The sequence below is a fragment of the Columba livia genome, chromosome 3 (genome assembly GCF_036013475.1).
Source record: "Columba livia isolate bColLiv1 breed racing homer chromosome 3, bColLiv1.pat.W.v2, whole genome shotgun sequence".
Lineage (NCBI taxonomy): Eukaryota > Metazoa > Chordata > Aves > Columbiformes > Columbidae > Columba > Columba livia.
Window position 1 is genome coordinate 66495832 of NC_088604.1, and position 15513 is coordinate 66511344.

The 15513-nt window shown below is 38.5% G+C and overlaps 1 protein-coding gene across 7 annotated transcripts in view; it reads left to right on the top strand.

Annotated features, from left to right (window-relative positions):
- RGS17 (regulator of G protein signaling 17) overlaps nt 1-13786 on the top strand; it is a 74249-nt gene extending 60463 nt beyond the window's left edge. For 4 of the 7 annotated variants that reach the window (XM_065057373.1, XM_065057371.1, XM_005507656.3 and 1 more), the window contains 3 exons: nt 4301-4390; nt 6290-6524; nt 10297-13786. In XM_065057373.1, the coding sequence (XP_064913445.1) occupies nt 4301-4390; nt 6290-6524; nt 10297-10485 (514 nt within the window). In that variant the 3' untranslated portion in view covers nt 10486-13786. The remainder of the gene's footprint in view (nt 1-4300; nt 4391-6289; nt 6525-10296) is intronic. The other 3 variants (XM_065057372.1, XM_065057374.1, XM_065057375.1) reach the window with 1 other exon arrangement.
- The last annotated feature ends 1727 nt before the right edge of the window (nt 13787-15513 follow it).

Here is a 15513-nt window from a genome sequence, read left to right on the forward strand (position 1 = left end):
ACTCCTTATCTTCATGGCAGCACAAAAAACACCACTAGGGCAAGAGGTTTTAATTGTCATGTTGTCTTCAATGCCAGACATAATTGACAAATACTGTGATGATCTACTGCATATAATGCACATAACTGAGAAAATACCTGACTGAATAGTAACTTGCGTTATCCTTGCATAAGCAGAATATTCATCTGGGCACCTGTCACAATGGCATCGTTTTCTTCCTGTAATGGTAACAGTAATTCACTGATTCACCAGATTTAGGCTACTGGTACATCAGAATCTGACCCTGAGAAGCAATTAAAGACTATTTGGGTACTGGATTTACAGAGAATGAAAGATCAGGTCCAAACTCTAAATTATTTTCAGTTTCTTAATGGCAGTGAAAGCTAAGAGCAGCAGTAGGAATGCTAAGCAACTTTTTAAAAAGGCTAAAACCACCAGCTGGAAACACCTGGAGGAAGAGTCAGTGAGATTTTTGCTCTTAAATTAGTCCAACTCTCTTGATGATTTTATCCAATTAGTTTGGGTTTTTTACCTTACAATGCACCAGTGGCCTGCAATACTAATGAAGCAAAGTAATTACCCAACAGAACTACTATTTAATTGCTGAACATGAATATTAACAGCTCAATAATAGTGGCTAAAAAAATAAACATTGGTCTTCTGAATCCCAGTAGTTCCTCCAAAGACACTTCAGCTAGGAACCTGAAGCAGTTTAACCTTATATGTGGTAATTTGTTCAATTTGTATACTTCTTTAAGTAGTCCCTGGTCATTAACATTTTTAGTTATAAAGTTTGTGAAGTTGCAAAATAGAAATGCACTCACTCGAAATAGAAATCACTCATAATACTACTGTTGCAGTAGTTAAAGAAACTGCTGTTTTTGTAGAAGTCAGGAACCCAAGATACATTTGAAAGGTAAATTGAGGTCGGGCCACTTGGGCTTACTGAAGTACTTTTTACCATATTCCCCAGAGAAAAAAAAATCAGCATAAAAATGGGCAGAACAAACCTTCCATAGGAACAGAAAACAAATCAGTGCTTGTGCTTTCCACTTAAGTTCTGCCTTTAGACACCCCAAACTCTCACTTTTTAAGGTGTTAGTAGTTTTTTGTCCTTTTATCATGTCTGATTTACATCTCTGTATTTTTAAGATATCTGCTAGATATACTCTAACTAATAAATAATAATGGCACCATATATGTTTTATATGAACACCTCCCTTTTATTTAACTATGTTTTAAAAAAGCATATCAGCAATTTCCTCCTCTTAAACCCTTAATTAAGGTAATTTTGTTACTCTTTATCCTGTTACTTTTACGCTGTTTAGTTTTAAACCGTACAGCATAATTCTTTTGACATAATCAGCTAGCTTCCATGATGTAATAACGTATCAAGGACACCAGCTCAAGGTATGCAGGGTGCCCTTGGTGCTAAGGACTGCTTGAATTCCGCAGAGAAACGTGAACAGATAGGGTATTTTCAACTGAAGACAGCAACATAGCAAACAGCACTGCAGTGTTGTCATTTTGAGGTAAAAGGTAGCAATCTGTTATTGTGATCAGAGTTATTTAGAGGCTGCTTTCAAAATAGCTTTGCAGTCACAAATGTGTAAATATTTAATTTTTTTTCTAAGAAAACATGAACCAGTCCCTTGAGTGAAAACAGAACACATTTGAATTGAATGTACTTCTGTATAAAAATGATGGTTTCTTTCACAGGAAAAAACATATCAAAAGTAATGTATCCAATGGAACTCCAGTCTTGACAGATATAGATAAATAAAAGTTAAAATGTAGTGCTAGTGTTTGTCGCTGGAAACATAACACAGAATTTAGGCCAACATGTATTACAAATTTAGTACAGCTTTAAATACAATACCCAAACTTGAGAAATTGCTCCAACCAAGTGTTACAATTCTTTTTAGAGTCTTCCCTGTTTTGTGTTGATGACTAATTTCAGCCACTGAACTCTAGCCAAGAACGGTGAGAGGAAGGAATTAGGGGAAAATATGTACTTTACATAGTCAGTCTGGTACAGATACCAGAAAACTGCACACTACATTCTGGGCCCATCATGTGAACTTTTTACCGAGATACAATCATGTAGAAAATCAAAATGCATAGGGCCTATCTGTTACTCCATTGATAAAAAAGTGCAATGAAGTCCTCATGGTTTTCTTGTCTGTTTTCCTATTTATCTTTCTAACTCCCCACTCATTACCTGTATTCCACCTTCATCTGCCCATATTGGTTTTCCTAAGTTTAGCAGAGATTTTGCATGAGCAAGACAACAGTATTTGATACCAGACATGAAATTAAATTAGCAGTGTTGATTAACCACTCTCAGATGAGTCACCTGCTACTTCCCGTAAGACACTGCATCCAAAATTTGGAATAAGCCTATTGGCTGACAAATAAATTATCTCAGTACAGCTTAGCTGCTGCCCATGTGATGGAGGAAAGAAAATGAGCAGGTTTGTTCTCTTTTGGGTGGACTTGGGTGAACACCCTGTTACATTCCCAACCTGCACAATCCTCCTTCCATGGTGTTACTCTTCCACAGAACCAAAGAACACTCCTCTGCACCCAGCAGAGAAGGCAAATGCTACTCTACCTATGGACTGCAAAAGAGGAAGGGAGGGAGGGAGAGAGAGACAACCTTTGTGTCTTCTCTGCTTCTCCCTCACCCCAACATTGTGCTCTGCCCAGATGCAAGGTGACCCTAAGCAGTTACATGTGTAGACTTAAAGATTACAAGACAGAAAGTTGATGGTCCCTTTTTTTTCTCCTCCTGTATATGGAGCTCCCATTGACATTTCTGGGTGCTCCCTCTATAGAATGATAAGCAGCAGGTCAGAGGAGATGGAAAGGCTTTTTACCTGCCAACCCCAGAGTTCAGGATGTGTTGTTTCTCCTGCAGCAGCTGATGACAGCCTAACACCTTAGCAGCACTGGAGCTGCATTCCTACGCTGTAACAGGGGAAGCAGGACCAAGGGCCTGAACTAAGGTCTTGGCAGGTAAGTGAAGGAGAAACCAGTATCAAACAGCTTTGTTTGAAAGTGTACGTCTTTGTAATGTTTAAGTCTTAATATGTGCTCTGCTTTAGCTGGGAGCTTAAACTTCTACTTTCCAGAAGAGGGTTTGAGATCACCTATTAACTTTGCCAAGCACTTGCAAAAGAGTTGATGAAACTCATAAATGCGGAGGGTCTGGAAAGAAAGGTTATTGGTGCTAAAAATGTCTCAAAGCTGGGATTTCTTCTTAGAGCTGAGCAGAAGTGAATACTCAATTGGTGAATTGGTGAATACTCAATATTCAAAATATGAGCTCTGTTGAGATTGGGAGGAGGGTTTTTTTGCTTGGTTGCTTATTTTCTTTCAACTGGACATGCAGGGAACACCTGATGAAGGGAAATCTCTATATTCTTACTACGTTCCACTTCGTAAGCTTAATTATTGCAACTAGGTTTCCTATATGAGTACTTATGTCATTCAAAATGTGGTTTATTTCAGTAGTTATCAGGAATTTTGTTGTCAGTGTCAATACCATGTTCCAGAACATTCACAGAGATAACACACAGAGGAAATTGCTACCACTAAAGCAAATCCAATTAAAAAGATATTTACAGAAAAAAATATGCGATGCTAGTTAGCAGCTCAAAAGAGAAAAAACAAACAAACAAACCAACAAACCAACCACACATCCTTACATAAAGTAAGTCTTTCTTTTCCTTGCTTCTGGTAATATGAGGGTAATGGGTATCTTTCTGTTGACAGGCCAGTAAGCTTTACTTTTTGGAGTGAAAAACAAATTTGAGTCAGAGAAGGAAATCATAAGGAGCTGCAACATGCTAAGTTCTGTACCCGAGCTATCTACTACTACCTTATCCTGGAAAGAAAAAAGGGAACATGCGTAAAGAATGAACAACCATCCAGAACTGATGGGGCACCAAAGCCTCATCAATGTCCATTTCAGACATTCTTATCCCGCCTGCCCTTATTGTTACTAATATTCTCAATTTACTAAGTCAGTCCAAAAGTGACCTCTAAGTTTATGATCATCTTTCAGCAGGTTAACTAGGAGCTTGTAAAAAAGTTACACGTGCTAGTAGCAACTGTTAATTAACATTCATCAGAATTAAGGGAAAAAGTCATCAAACATTTATCTCCAAAGTCTGGGTATAGCTTTTGGGACCAAGGGTAAAAAATTACATGATATATTTTAAAAGTTTGCATTACTATAGCCATTGTTTTAAATCAACTTTCTCTAGACAAAATAAAGTGTTGTACTACATTGCAGCCTCACTGTTAGGAATGAAGATAGAGGAGACAATGCAGGAAGGCCAACACATACGACCAAAATGGAGAGTATCCAAGTCATAGAAGAATGGTAAGTTGGTCAAACTGTTGTCCAGTAAATGTTTACAATTTGCTTATAACTAATGTCAAGATTTGCCTTGGCTTTTATTCTTTGGGAATGTCTTTTTAATTACTTTACCTCCAAAAATTTCTATGCAAAATGAAGCAAAATCTGTCCTGACAATGAAAAGCCAACAGATTTCCATAAGTTAGGTTTACTTATGGTTTCTTATTCGTGCAATGGTGAGGAGGAATGGGAGATGTGTGCATGGTTCCATAGATCTGTGGTCTCTATAAGAAGCCTCTTCTACCTGAGGGATCATTTTTTTCTCTTTACCTAGACAAGAAGAAAAAACTAACAGGCAAAAGTGTACTTCACAGTCAGATCTTCAATGTAGTTACTTTTCATAAAACAGCTTGGACTATGGTTTTACCTGAATTAACCAAGGAAACACATACCTTGGAAGAAGGCTAACACACACTGAAAGTCTGAGCTTCTGTTTCTGTCTAAAGCTAGGGTTCATATTTATTGTGTTGGGGAAAATGCTAAACTATCTGTGGCCTTGAGTTATCTAATCCCATAAAAAGTAAATTGAAACTTAACTCTAGAGTATATGAACCCAAACAACTCATTGTCTTCATTGCTACTCACGGTCATTTATGAGAGGGCAATGCTGGAAATTTTCACAAAATACTATAGTGAAGAGAGCTTCCCAAAAGACAATAAGGGTACACAGGCTGCCTGTCAGCTCCATCTCCCTCAGCAGGGTCCTTTCACTCTCCTCATAAAGACTTTTCTCTTTCAAATCTGTGTGTTTATGTTTTTTGGTTCAGATTACAATGATTTTGCTGGATGGTTTAAATCTAAAACACTTCCTCATTTATTAGACCTTTTGGACTGCCAAAAAGCTATCACAGATAGCTTCCCATCATCCAATCTGCCTTGCACACAGAGTTGATAAATGGACTTGAAGAGGAATCATGTGGATAAATGTCGCTTATTGTGCCACATGATTACACAGAAGCTATTAACAACAGATAGTAAAGTTCTTGTGTTGGATACTATCAGGAAGGGGAGAGTGAGCACTCACAATTAAGTTGGAAACCGTATTTAATTGTTGCTAAGTAGCTTGGAGTATTACCTCCTCAAGCTATTCATTCATACATTAATGAATTAGTGACGCAAGTTAGTTTTCTGATCATTTATCCAGTGCGTCCACTGTTAAAAGCCACAAATAATTTCCTTCAGAAAATGGGAATAACGACATTTTCCCATTCCTTCTCTGTCCAGTTTTGCCAGCAACATCCATCACATCTCGTGCCAATAGATCATCATTCAGGTCAATAGCACTAAACAGAGGGAATCTTAGCAACCCTTAGGTACAAGCACAGAAAAAAACACTAATTTAAAAGCTCTCTGAATTGCTATTTTGTTGGGTCTCATTAGTATGCTCTTGGCTGCCAAGAGCCTTTTGTTTTTCTTGTCCTTCCTGAACCAAATCATGTGGCCGAATTGATTGGCCAGTGATTGGCCAAACACCATAAGAAGCAGGCAGGGACATGAGGTGTCATCTAAACCCCTCATGAAAGCAAGTCTATTGTCAGATCCCTGAAATCACATCTCTGTTAACTGCAGAGGCAGGAATTTAGTGCTGTTGTGGGTTTTTGTCTTTGAGTCTGATGACTAAAAACAGTGGTAGAAAACTTGTAGAAAGCCAAATGCATGTCTCATAACATTAAACACGTTTAATGAGCTATTGAGATAATGAATGCACAAGTGAACAATATTCCCCTGTCATGGCTGAAGCCTTGTTGCTTCCAGTTTTAACTCTAGACTAAAGTGCAGTTGAAAGGAGAATTTTTGAATAAATGTATGAAAACACTGGTATAAAAATAGAAGCGTATTTGTAATGATACTTTGCTTTTGCAGCCAAAACCCTACTGCAGATGAAATTTTGTCTTGGGCTCAGAATTTTGACAAGATGATGAAAACACCAGCTGGGAGGAACCTTTTCAGAGAGTTTCTTCGAACAGAGTATAGTGAGGAGAACCTGCTTTTCTGGCTTGCATGTGAAGATCTAAAGAAGGAACAGAACAAGAAAGTTATCGAAGAAAAAGCAAGACTTATATATGAAGATTACATTTCTATACTATCACCAAAAGAGGTAAAGCTGTAAATGTCTCATTTGCATTTTCTTTTATTCCAGAGCAGAAATGTTATACCCTGGATTGCCAGATGGGGGCCTGAAAGTCTGCTTGATCTGTCAGATGAAAGTCTTAGTGTGGATGTTAAATGAGGAAAGGAAGGGACAGAAAAAGTAGACACCTACCAAGCCACTTGGCATCACTGGCCACAACACCTCCAAGCTCTCTATAAAAAAGGAATAAAAGAGAAACTCCACAAACTGAAGGGTCCGAAATATGTGTGCTTCTTTAGTAACACCACATGCCTTCCAGAGAGAAAGTAAGTAATGCAAGTGTACTTCCGGAGAAAAGGCACCAAAATTACAGAATTTAAATCAGAATCATTATAGTATTATTTGCTGCAAGATCTGGCTGGGAGAAGAATCTAAATTAGAATAGAGATCACATGTTTTCTCTAATGAAAGATACAATGAGAATTAATAGAACCTTTTTTTTTCACTCTGTAAATGCAAGTAACTTTTACGATATCCAGTGGCCAAAAAAAAAAACCCACATCCTACCAAATTTGATATTTTAACCTAGCTGTTATATTTCATAATGAAGAAACAATTAGCTAGCTGCATAAAATGGTTTTGCTGAGATACATGCCCGTGTGCCCGTGTCTATGCATGTGCATGTGTGTCAGGGGGAGAATTGCCTAAATCATTAGCATGTCATTTCTGTGCTACAGAAATGCAATGGTCTAAGATTGAAATCTGTGCAAATAAATTCTGAAGACACATGGCTGCAACACTGCTTCTCAAAACTGCCATAACACTACACTCCTGCACGCTCTTTTATCTAAAAGCTGGTGGCCACTGGCCGAGCAGCCTCTCCGTTCTGTTCGTTCCTGCTGTGCAGTCTGGCCTGCTCACACTGCTACATTAGACAACAAATTCAATCAGAAACAGTGCCTGAGTTGAAAAACATCCCAGAAAAGGAATGCCACTTTCAGATGGATGGATTCCTTAACTCTGCTAGTGTGGGGTTGCGCAGACAGCCCTGTAAGCCCACGGGAGGGGGAAGCACGGGGGTGGGGAGCAGGGGAGGCTGTTGATGGTGGGCAAAGCAGGACAGCTGCCCATCCGTAGGGGAGGTGGACAAGGGGGTTGCACACTGCACCCCAGGTGCTGGGTGCAGGCCTGACCATCAGCACAGAGATGGAAAGTGTGTATCAAGCAGGCATTATGGGTGTTCTTCACAGAGAGGGTACCTGAACCGTAAGTACAGTTTGCTAGCATGAGCAGGCAGCAGTTTACTCACAGCTGGGCTGCGTCATAGTTGTGCCTTGTGACCAATAGCCAAGTAACAGTGAATCTTGGAGGAGAAAGAGCTTGCCTGTTGTGGCAGTAACACACTCCAATGTGCCAACGAACTAAAAATGCCATTGGTACTGAAGATGTAATAAAAATGTATATTTACTCCTCACTACCACACCACAGTATACCATGCCATGCTATACCACTGTATTTCAGACTTTGTTTCACCACATATACAAACACACAAGCTCGCACATCCACACGTGTTCTTGAGCCGCAGAAATGACTTTATGACCTGTGAGATTGTAAAAAGGTATGTTTATTTACAGCTCTGGACACATGGGGGAATAATTCTACCTAAGACGTGCAAATTTCCAGTAGCTGTGAGCTTGGTTAAATGCAGTAAAGTGTTACATATTCATGAAAGTTCTAGGAATGCCTATACATATTCATAACCTGTCCCCGAGAAGGAGGTTCTTATTACAATAAGTTCCAGGAAACTATTTCCATAGTCTCCACCTCCAGCTCCTCCTGGTTGCACCTACACAGTGATGGTGAACCTGGGTCTTCTTCTCTGTACACGGTCACCTTTGGCCTGGTGTGATGAGTTGGTTTGGACTCAGACTGCTGAGCTGGTTAGAACTGGCGTATTTCCTGTCCTGTGCCCAAGTTTCGGTTATCTGGTTCACCCAAGGATGCACCAAGGATGCACCCAAGGTTTTTTATCTTTGCAAGGCCTGTGAAGTCATCAGTGAACTCCTGTTTCCCATACAATAAGTTACACAAAGCTAAGCAAGGCTAGGCAATTGTGATGTGCGTTAAGGGTTAGCTCTTTAAGTGTTAGGTCTTTAGTTCTTTAAGTGTTAATTAGTTAATTCCCTGTATCATTCTGAGTTGTCACATCTGGGAGCGTGCTCCACATAGCAAGCTATCTTGGTGCGTGGAGCTTTGCAGGGTTAAACTCAATCCTTCAGACAATACTATTATGTATTTATATGGTTGCAGAGTTGTGGAGTCAGGCTGCAACCTGGTGTAAATCACAGTAGCTGAACTGATCTATACTTGGTATTTCTCTATTCAGTGTTTTGACCTTTTTCTTCTTAACTGAGTAAACCCTTGCTGGCCCCAGTGGGCTTCCCTGTTATTGCCTTTTTGATTAATCCAGAAGGCATTAATTTTACTGGTTTTAGAGCATGTCGTGGATAAGCTGTACATTCACTCAAACTTCTAAAAGATATTCTAAAATCGCCTGTGAATTCATCCCAAGCATAATATGCCCTTTTCTGCCTAGGTGCAGGATTTTATTACAAATGGGAAGTAAATGAGGAGCTAATGTGGAAACTTGCTAACAACTTCAGTATGGATATACGATATCCTGAAAATTGACGGCTGTTAAAGGGTCTTGAAAAGAAGAACAAATCTGAAATAGTTAGTATTAATGGGGAGAATAACACGATAAAAGTGATAGAAAACTGGGTAATTTGCAAGTAACAAGTGTAGTGTCTGAAAAAAAAAAACTGAGAAAATATCGAATCTCCTAAAGATTTAGCCACAAATGGCCAGAAAAACAAACAAACAAAAAAATCAGCTCTCTGAATGACAGTAATTCAACATTCATTTCACAGAATCACAGAATGTTAGGGATTGGAAGGGACCTCAAAAGATCATCTAGTCCAATCCCCCTGCCAGAGCAGGAACACCTAGATGAGGCTACACAGGAATGTGTCCAGGCAGGTTTTTAATGTCTCCAGAGAAGGAGACTCCATAGCCTCCCTGGGCAGCCTGTTCCAGTGCTCTGTCACCCTCACTGAGAAGCTGTTTCTTCTCAAATTTAAGTGGAACCTTTTGTGTTCCAGTTTGAACCCATTACCCCTTGTCCTACCATTGGTTGTTATCAAGAAGAGCCTGGCTCCATCCTCATGACACTCACCCTTTATATATTTATAAACATTTGTGATGTCACCCCTCAGTCTCCTCCAAACTAAAGAGCCCCAGCTCCCTCAGCCTTTCCTCATAAGGAAGTTGCTCCACTCCCTTAATCATCTTCGTTGCCCTGCACTGGACTCTCTCCAGCAGTTTCCTGTCCTTCTTGAACTGAGGAGCCCAGAACTGGACACAATATTCCAGATGTGGTCTCACCAGGACCACATTTGATGAAATAATTTTAAATAAGTACAAATTATTAAGGTAAGACAACCTATTTGGGGAAATCCAGGTTACTGAAGAACTTTATTTAGTTGCATTTTTTTTTTATTCTGTTATATAGCTGTGCTTCATCTGACAGATCTTAAGATGGATGCAAAGACCAAGTCAAAACTGAAATAGTTCATGGTCTCAGTCTGTAACTGTCTGGTGGCTCTGAAAAAGAAGCACAGTGCATTTATTGAATAAACTGATAAACTCAGCATGTTCTGTGGAGCCCCGTGAAATAAAGATACATATAACAGACTTTAGATATTACTGTTTAATATTAGTATGTTCTCATCTTCTTCAGGTTAGTCTTGATTCCCGGGTGAGAGAAGTGATCAACAGAAACTTGTTGGATCCCAGCCCTCACATGTACGAAGATGCCCAACTCCAGATATACACTCTAATGCACAGAGACTCTTTTCCAAGGTTTTTGAACTCTCAGATTTATAAGTCTTTTCTTGAAAGTATTACAGGCTCTACTTCTGAAACTTAGTTTTAGTTTTCAAATAAAATAACTTGATTTTTTGGGGGCTGGTGGGATGGAAGAAAAGTAGTTTAATAACATCTGGAGCTGGGTTCCTGGAGAACTACAGTTTAGCACTACTCAGGCTACTGTGAAGAAAACAAATACATATTATGGTCTCTGTCTACATTTTTATCGAGATCCTCCTTGCTCGAGATGGCATGGGAGGGGAACAATGGATTTGCCAAAATACATTTGTTTCACACTCCTTTCACCCTACTGCAGTCAAGATTGATGTATTTGTAGTTTTATGAACAGTCTCCTTGTGTATCCTCACAGTGCATGTGCAAGGTAATACTGCTTCACTTACCACTTAGTTGTTGCAATATTTAATCCAATAACATAAATTATATCTGTATTTAAGAACTTTTTTTGTGCAATACAGTCTTATGGTACATAGAAACAATTGCAGCAAACCAGAAAGAGGCTTGCATTTTTTAACATCACTAACTGAAAAAAGCCAATTTTTAAGGTGTAGCATTACTCAACATGCTCTACTGAGTACAATACACTGACTTTTTGAAGCCAATATTTCTGTACAGAAAAAAGAGCTATTTATCACTGTTTATTTAAAATAAATCAAGTGGAGGATTCCTCTGGTTGTTCACTGCCAAAACTGTGGCATTTTCATTACAGAGTTTGCAATGTCAAAAAAAAAAAAAAAGAAAAAAAAAGAAAAAAAAGCACAAACGACTTAAAGGGATCCATATCTGGGTGACACAATCTATGCGCTGATATTGTTTAATTGTTAAAAGAACAAAGATTTTCAATGTACATTTCAGATGTCAGATACTGTAATTGATTTATTAAAGACTGGCTATCCAGTTCTAACACTGTTGTATAATGTTATGTACTTCAGAAAAAAACAAAACAAAAACAAACAAAAAAACACTAAAACAAAAACAAAACACAAAAAGCTTGATAATTTAGTTTTTTTAATAAAGAAATTTAATAAAAGATTGCCTACATGTAGCATTTTAGAGCATTTTAGAACATTTTGATGAACTGCATCTGTCCTGCAAGATTTTTTTTTCGAAAGCTATATCCAGTAAAAAAATGTTTTTTAGACAAAGTAATGTTTTATGAGGTGGCGGGTTAAAGAAGTCTTAGCTTCTAGCCTCATTGATTTTGAGTAACTCCTTGAAAACAAGGAGTTTGGAGAGTAATATTAAACCAAACTTCAAGGGCTCCTAAACCTACAGTCCTTACCCAAGGAAAATGCCTACGGAAATGCAATGGGTGTCTTGCCTGGGTAAAGAATCCTGTACTGAGCCCTTAATCAGAGCTAAGGCAGCGTGGTACTCCCGTCACTTGGCTGCCATGGTGTTTTTAATAAGTGTTTGCTTCGCCTTTTTATCAAAAATTGTCCAATTTTAGGATGCATTTTGATGTGTAAAGAGACAGTGACTTAGAACTTAAAAAGACCCATCTTCATAGCTACCATAGACAAGCAAAATTAGCATTAGCATCCCTCACAAACTGCTAAAAATTTACCAAGAAACGGCTTTGAATACTTGTTAAATATATATATATATATATGTCTGTATGTGTATATATATATATTTAATACTGACCACTCTGGTCTTGTACTTAGAATTGAGAGGCAAGGTTCTCACACAGGATGAAACATGGCATAAGCCTGTTGCTTTTGATGGGACTGGTAGGTCTGGCAGTCATGTCCTGGAGCAGAATCCAGCCCCAACACACTTGGCTCCAACCACCCAGTTACTCCAGTGCTGGCTCCCGCTGGAGCTGCCGCTGCCGAGGTGGGTCTGCTGCTATACAGCAACTGGTAGGACACAGGTCTTGGTTCATTTTCTGGGGCTTGTTTTTTTCCTTTGTTTTACTACCTCTCATTTTTTTAATTTATTGAACATGCTTCAAAGAGCAAGTCTGGGGAATTTTTTAATCATTCTTTTTACTTGAAACCTGTGTGCTTTTTTTGGATATATATACGAACAATTTAATGAACTGTTTCTTAAACTCATTTGGTTTTGTAATTTATATAGAATTCAGGAGATGATTAAAAGGGCTATTCTCTATTCCCTATGCAAATATTTTAACTGTTGTAGTGTTTGACAAAATGGGATCTAAAAAAAAATCTGCAAAGTGGAAAAGAAATCTGTTTACAGTGGCGTTGCTGACTATCCTACCATATTCAGCACTTTTAAATATTGTTATTTATGAAAATGTAGTTTAAAATGCAAGACAAAATATTTATAAATGTTTCTTTTAATAAATACGTGTTTTGTCTGAAAGTGTTATTGTGTTATGATAACTTCATTCATGTTGGTTAGCTACTTACCATAATGAATAAAATATTCAATTGTTATACTGATAGAAAAATAACTATGATGTTTACAAATCCTGAGGGGGGAAGATTCGGTGAGAAAGGACCACCTCCTTCTACTGTGAAATACTGTTAGAAAAATGCATTTTTCTGGCTTTTTTTCTTAATTGGAATTTAACTATGGTCCTACATACGTCTAGTATCATTCGATTACAGTTATATTTACTGTGGTACTAGGCATATACAGCATCATATATGTATATATTTACATAGCGTAATTTCAAGTTTGTTGGTGTTTGAGGCACAATACATTTAGTCCACACATCTAAACAATGTGTAAGAGACAAAACTGCATGCATAAGTCTTTACAAATGTAGACTTGAATATTCTTTATGTTACTATTTGATGGTGACCTGCTAGTCATAAGCTATCTTTATAAGATACTTCACACAGGTAGAAGTTCTTGTCAACATAGACAAGTCATACTTTCAAGGACACCTTTAAAGCTAAATGTGCAGGCCCTAAAATATGATCTTGATTTCTAGCGTAAGATTCCAAAATCTGTATTTGGAAACTGTTACGTCATTTTGAAAAATATTACACAAATCTTCAGTGTAATACTGCAATGAAATCACGTTCAAAATTTCTTGTCTTAAATCCTCTGTTTGGAGGGATTTAAAAATTGAACATAACGTGGAGTTTCTTTCTTGGAGCAAATGCTCACATTAAAATGATTAATATACATTTCATCTATCAATTTGGGTTTCCCAAATTTTTTTATTAAAAATGCGTATGGTCCAAATGGACAACAAATCACACCATAACATGATCTCATTGCCTATCATACTGTTCTTTGAACACAAATTGTAAAACAGTCAAACTATTAAACTGATTTATTGTGCATGCAGTGTACAATACACTTTGAAAAACTGCCTAAATACACTTATTCAATAGCCTGGAATAAAATAAGTATGTATTTAACTTGTATTTCAGTTTTTCATGAGAATGTATATAGCAAGTGCACTACAGAAAGTGAGTTATGTTTTTGTCACTTTTGCCTAGTGTCTAATCTTTTCTGTCAAACAGAACCTAAATCTGAATAGCCGCAAATAAGCACAGCACTTGGGTACACTCCTAAGACCTCTAGGTTTCAAAGAAATCCAATACATGTTGTATTACGCACATGCTCAACTTAACTGTTTACAGTCAACTGAAAGCTGAAAGTAATTTGGGACACCCAGGACAAAACAAATCAACAGTATTTCGGTTAGACTGAAGGCATGTATGGTATGAAGGAGACTGAAGGTACCATGGAGAAAAGCCAGGTCGGTGACAGGGGTGGCTGTGCTGCAGGTTACCCAGCCGCATCCAGGCAGCTGTGGCACAGCCAGGTCCACAGCCACCCCACTGCTTTCTGGAGCACCTGTGGAGTCCACGGGATCCATTCGCAGGACACCACAGAGTGGACATAAACCAAATTTAAGCTAGAAATAGCTCTGTTTTAAACTGAAAGTATGCTGAAGTGTCTGCTAGGTTGTGGTCTAAACCAAGCAAATAGGGAAGACCTACATTCTGCCTTAAACAGTCAGGTTTTAAGATGTCACCTGATGCCAGACTTGCTCCCCCAAGCAGCAAATTCAATCACAAGGAGCATCTGCCTGTGGAACCAGTATCTGAAACAGGTGGGAGGCTCTTTCAGTGAGAGCAGCTTGCTGGACTGACCACGCTTGAGCCCGCTCAGGAATGGGCAGCTTCTGCATGCAGTAAGTGCTTGTGAAAGACATTTAGCATAAGTATTCTGCAAAGCCAATTCAAAAGCAATCAAAGCTGATGCAACAAAGTCTTTTAACTTCAGCGAGACTACACCACAAGGAGTAAAGTTCACACTTCTGCAATGTCTGTGAGGCTGCTCCTGGCAGTATTAACAACCCAGCCAACAACAGCCCCAGTCCTTATCAAATACAACAAAGCGAAAAATCAGGGTTCCATGTAGACAGACATCTGCAATGTTTGCTGCAAGTTGATTTGAACCATGTCTAACCACCAACTACAAACTAAGGTTATTCTCAACCCTTAATGCTGCTATGTGGGGAGACCCAAGAGCAGCACTGTAGTACGTGCTGGGACATGGCTTCGGTGATGAAGGTCCAGTCCTATTCACCTATAGACTGAGTACATTTGCAGTGACAAAACATCAGCCCCATTCACATAGGTCCTGAATACTTCTGTCGGCGGTAGAAGTGACATTTGTGGGATGAAAGAAAAGAGCAATAATGGTGCCAAAATCAGCTAGGGAAGACAAACAAGCAAAAAAACCAAAACCAAACAAATCAAACCAGACATTACTTCAATTCTATACCAAAAGCTAGATTTTGCCCCTTCCATTACCCGTAATCTCACTCTGTGGAAATTAATCCTTCTGATTTAAAACAGGGCTACAATTCAGGTGATTCAAAGGCTGCCCATCATTCACTGACTCACACTACGTATTTTTCTTCTCAAAAGCTTTACATTAAATCCTCCTTACTCTAAATTTCCTGAGTTCTGCATACTTTTCTTACAAGCAGAGTTTACACAGCTGTTAAGACTCTCATAATTTCTTTCATTGTTACGGAACACCAAAGATACTTGGTCTATTAAATGCATACATTTAATCATTTTTCTTTACCTTTCTGAAGGAAGGCTTCAGGGATCTTCACGGGCAGGTG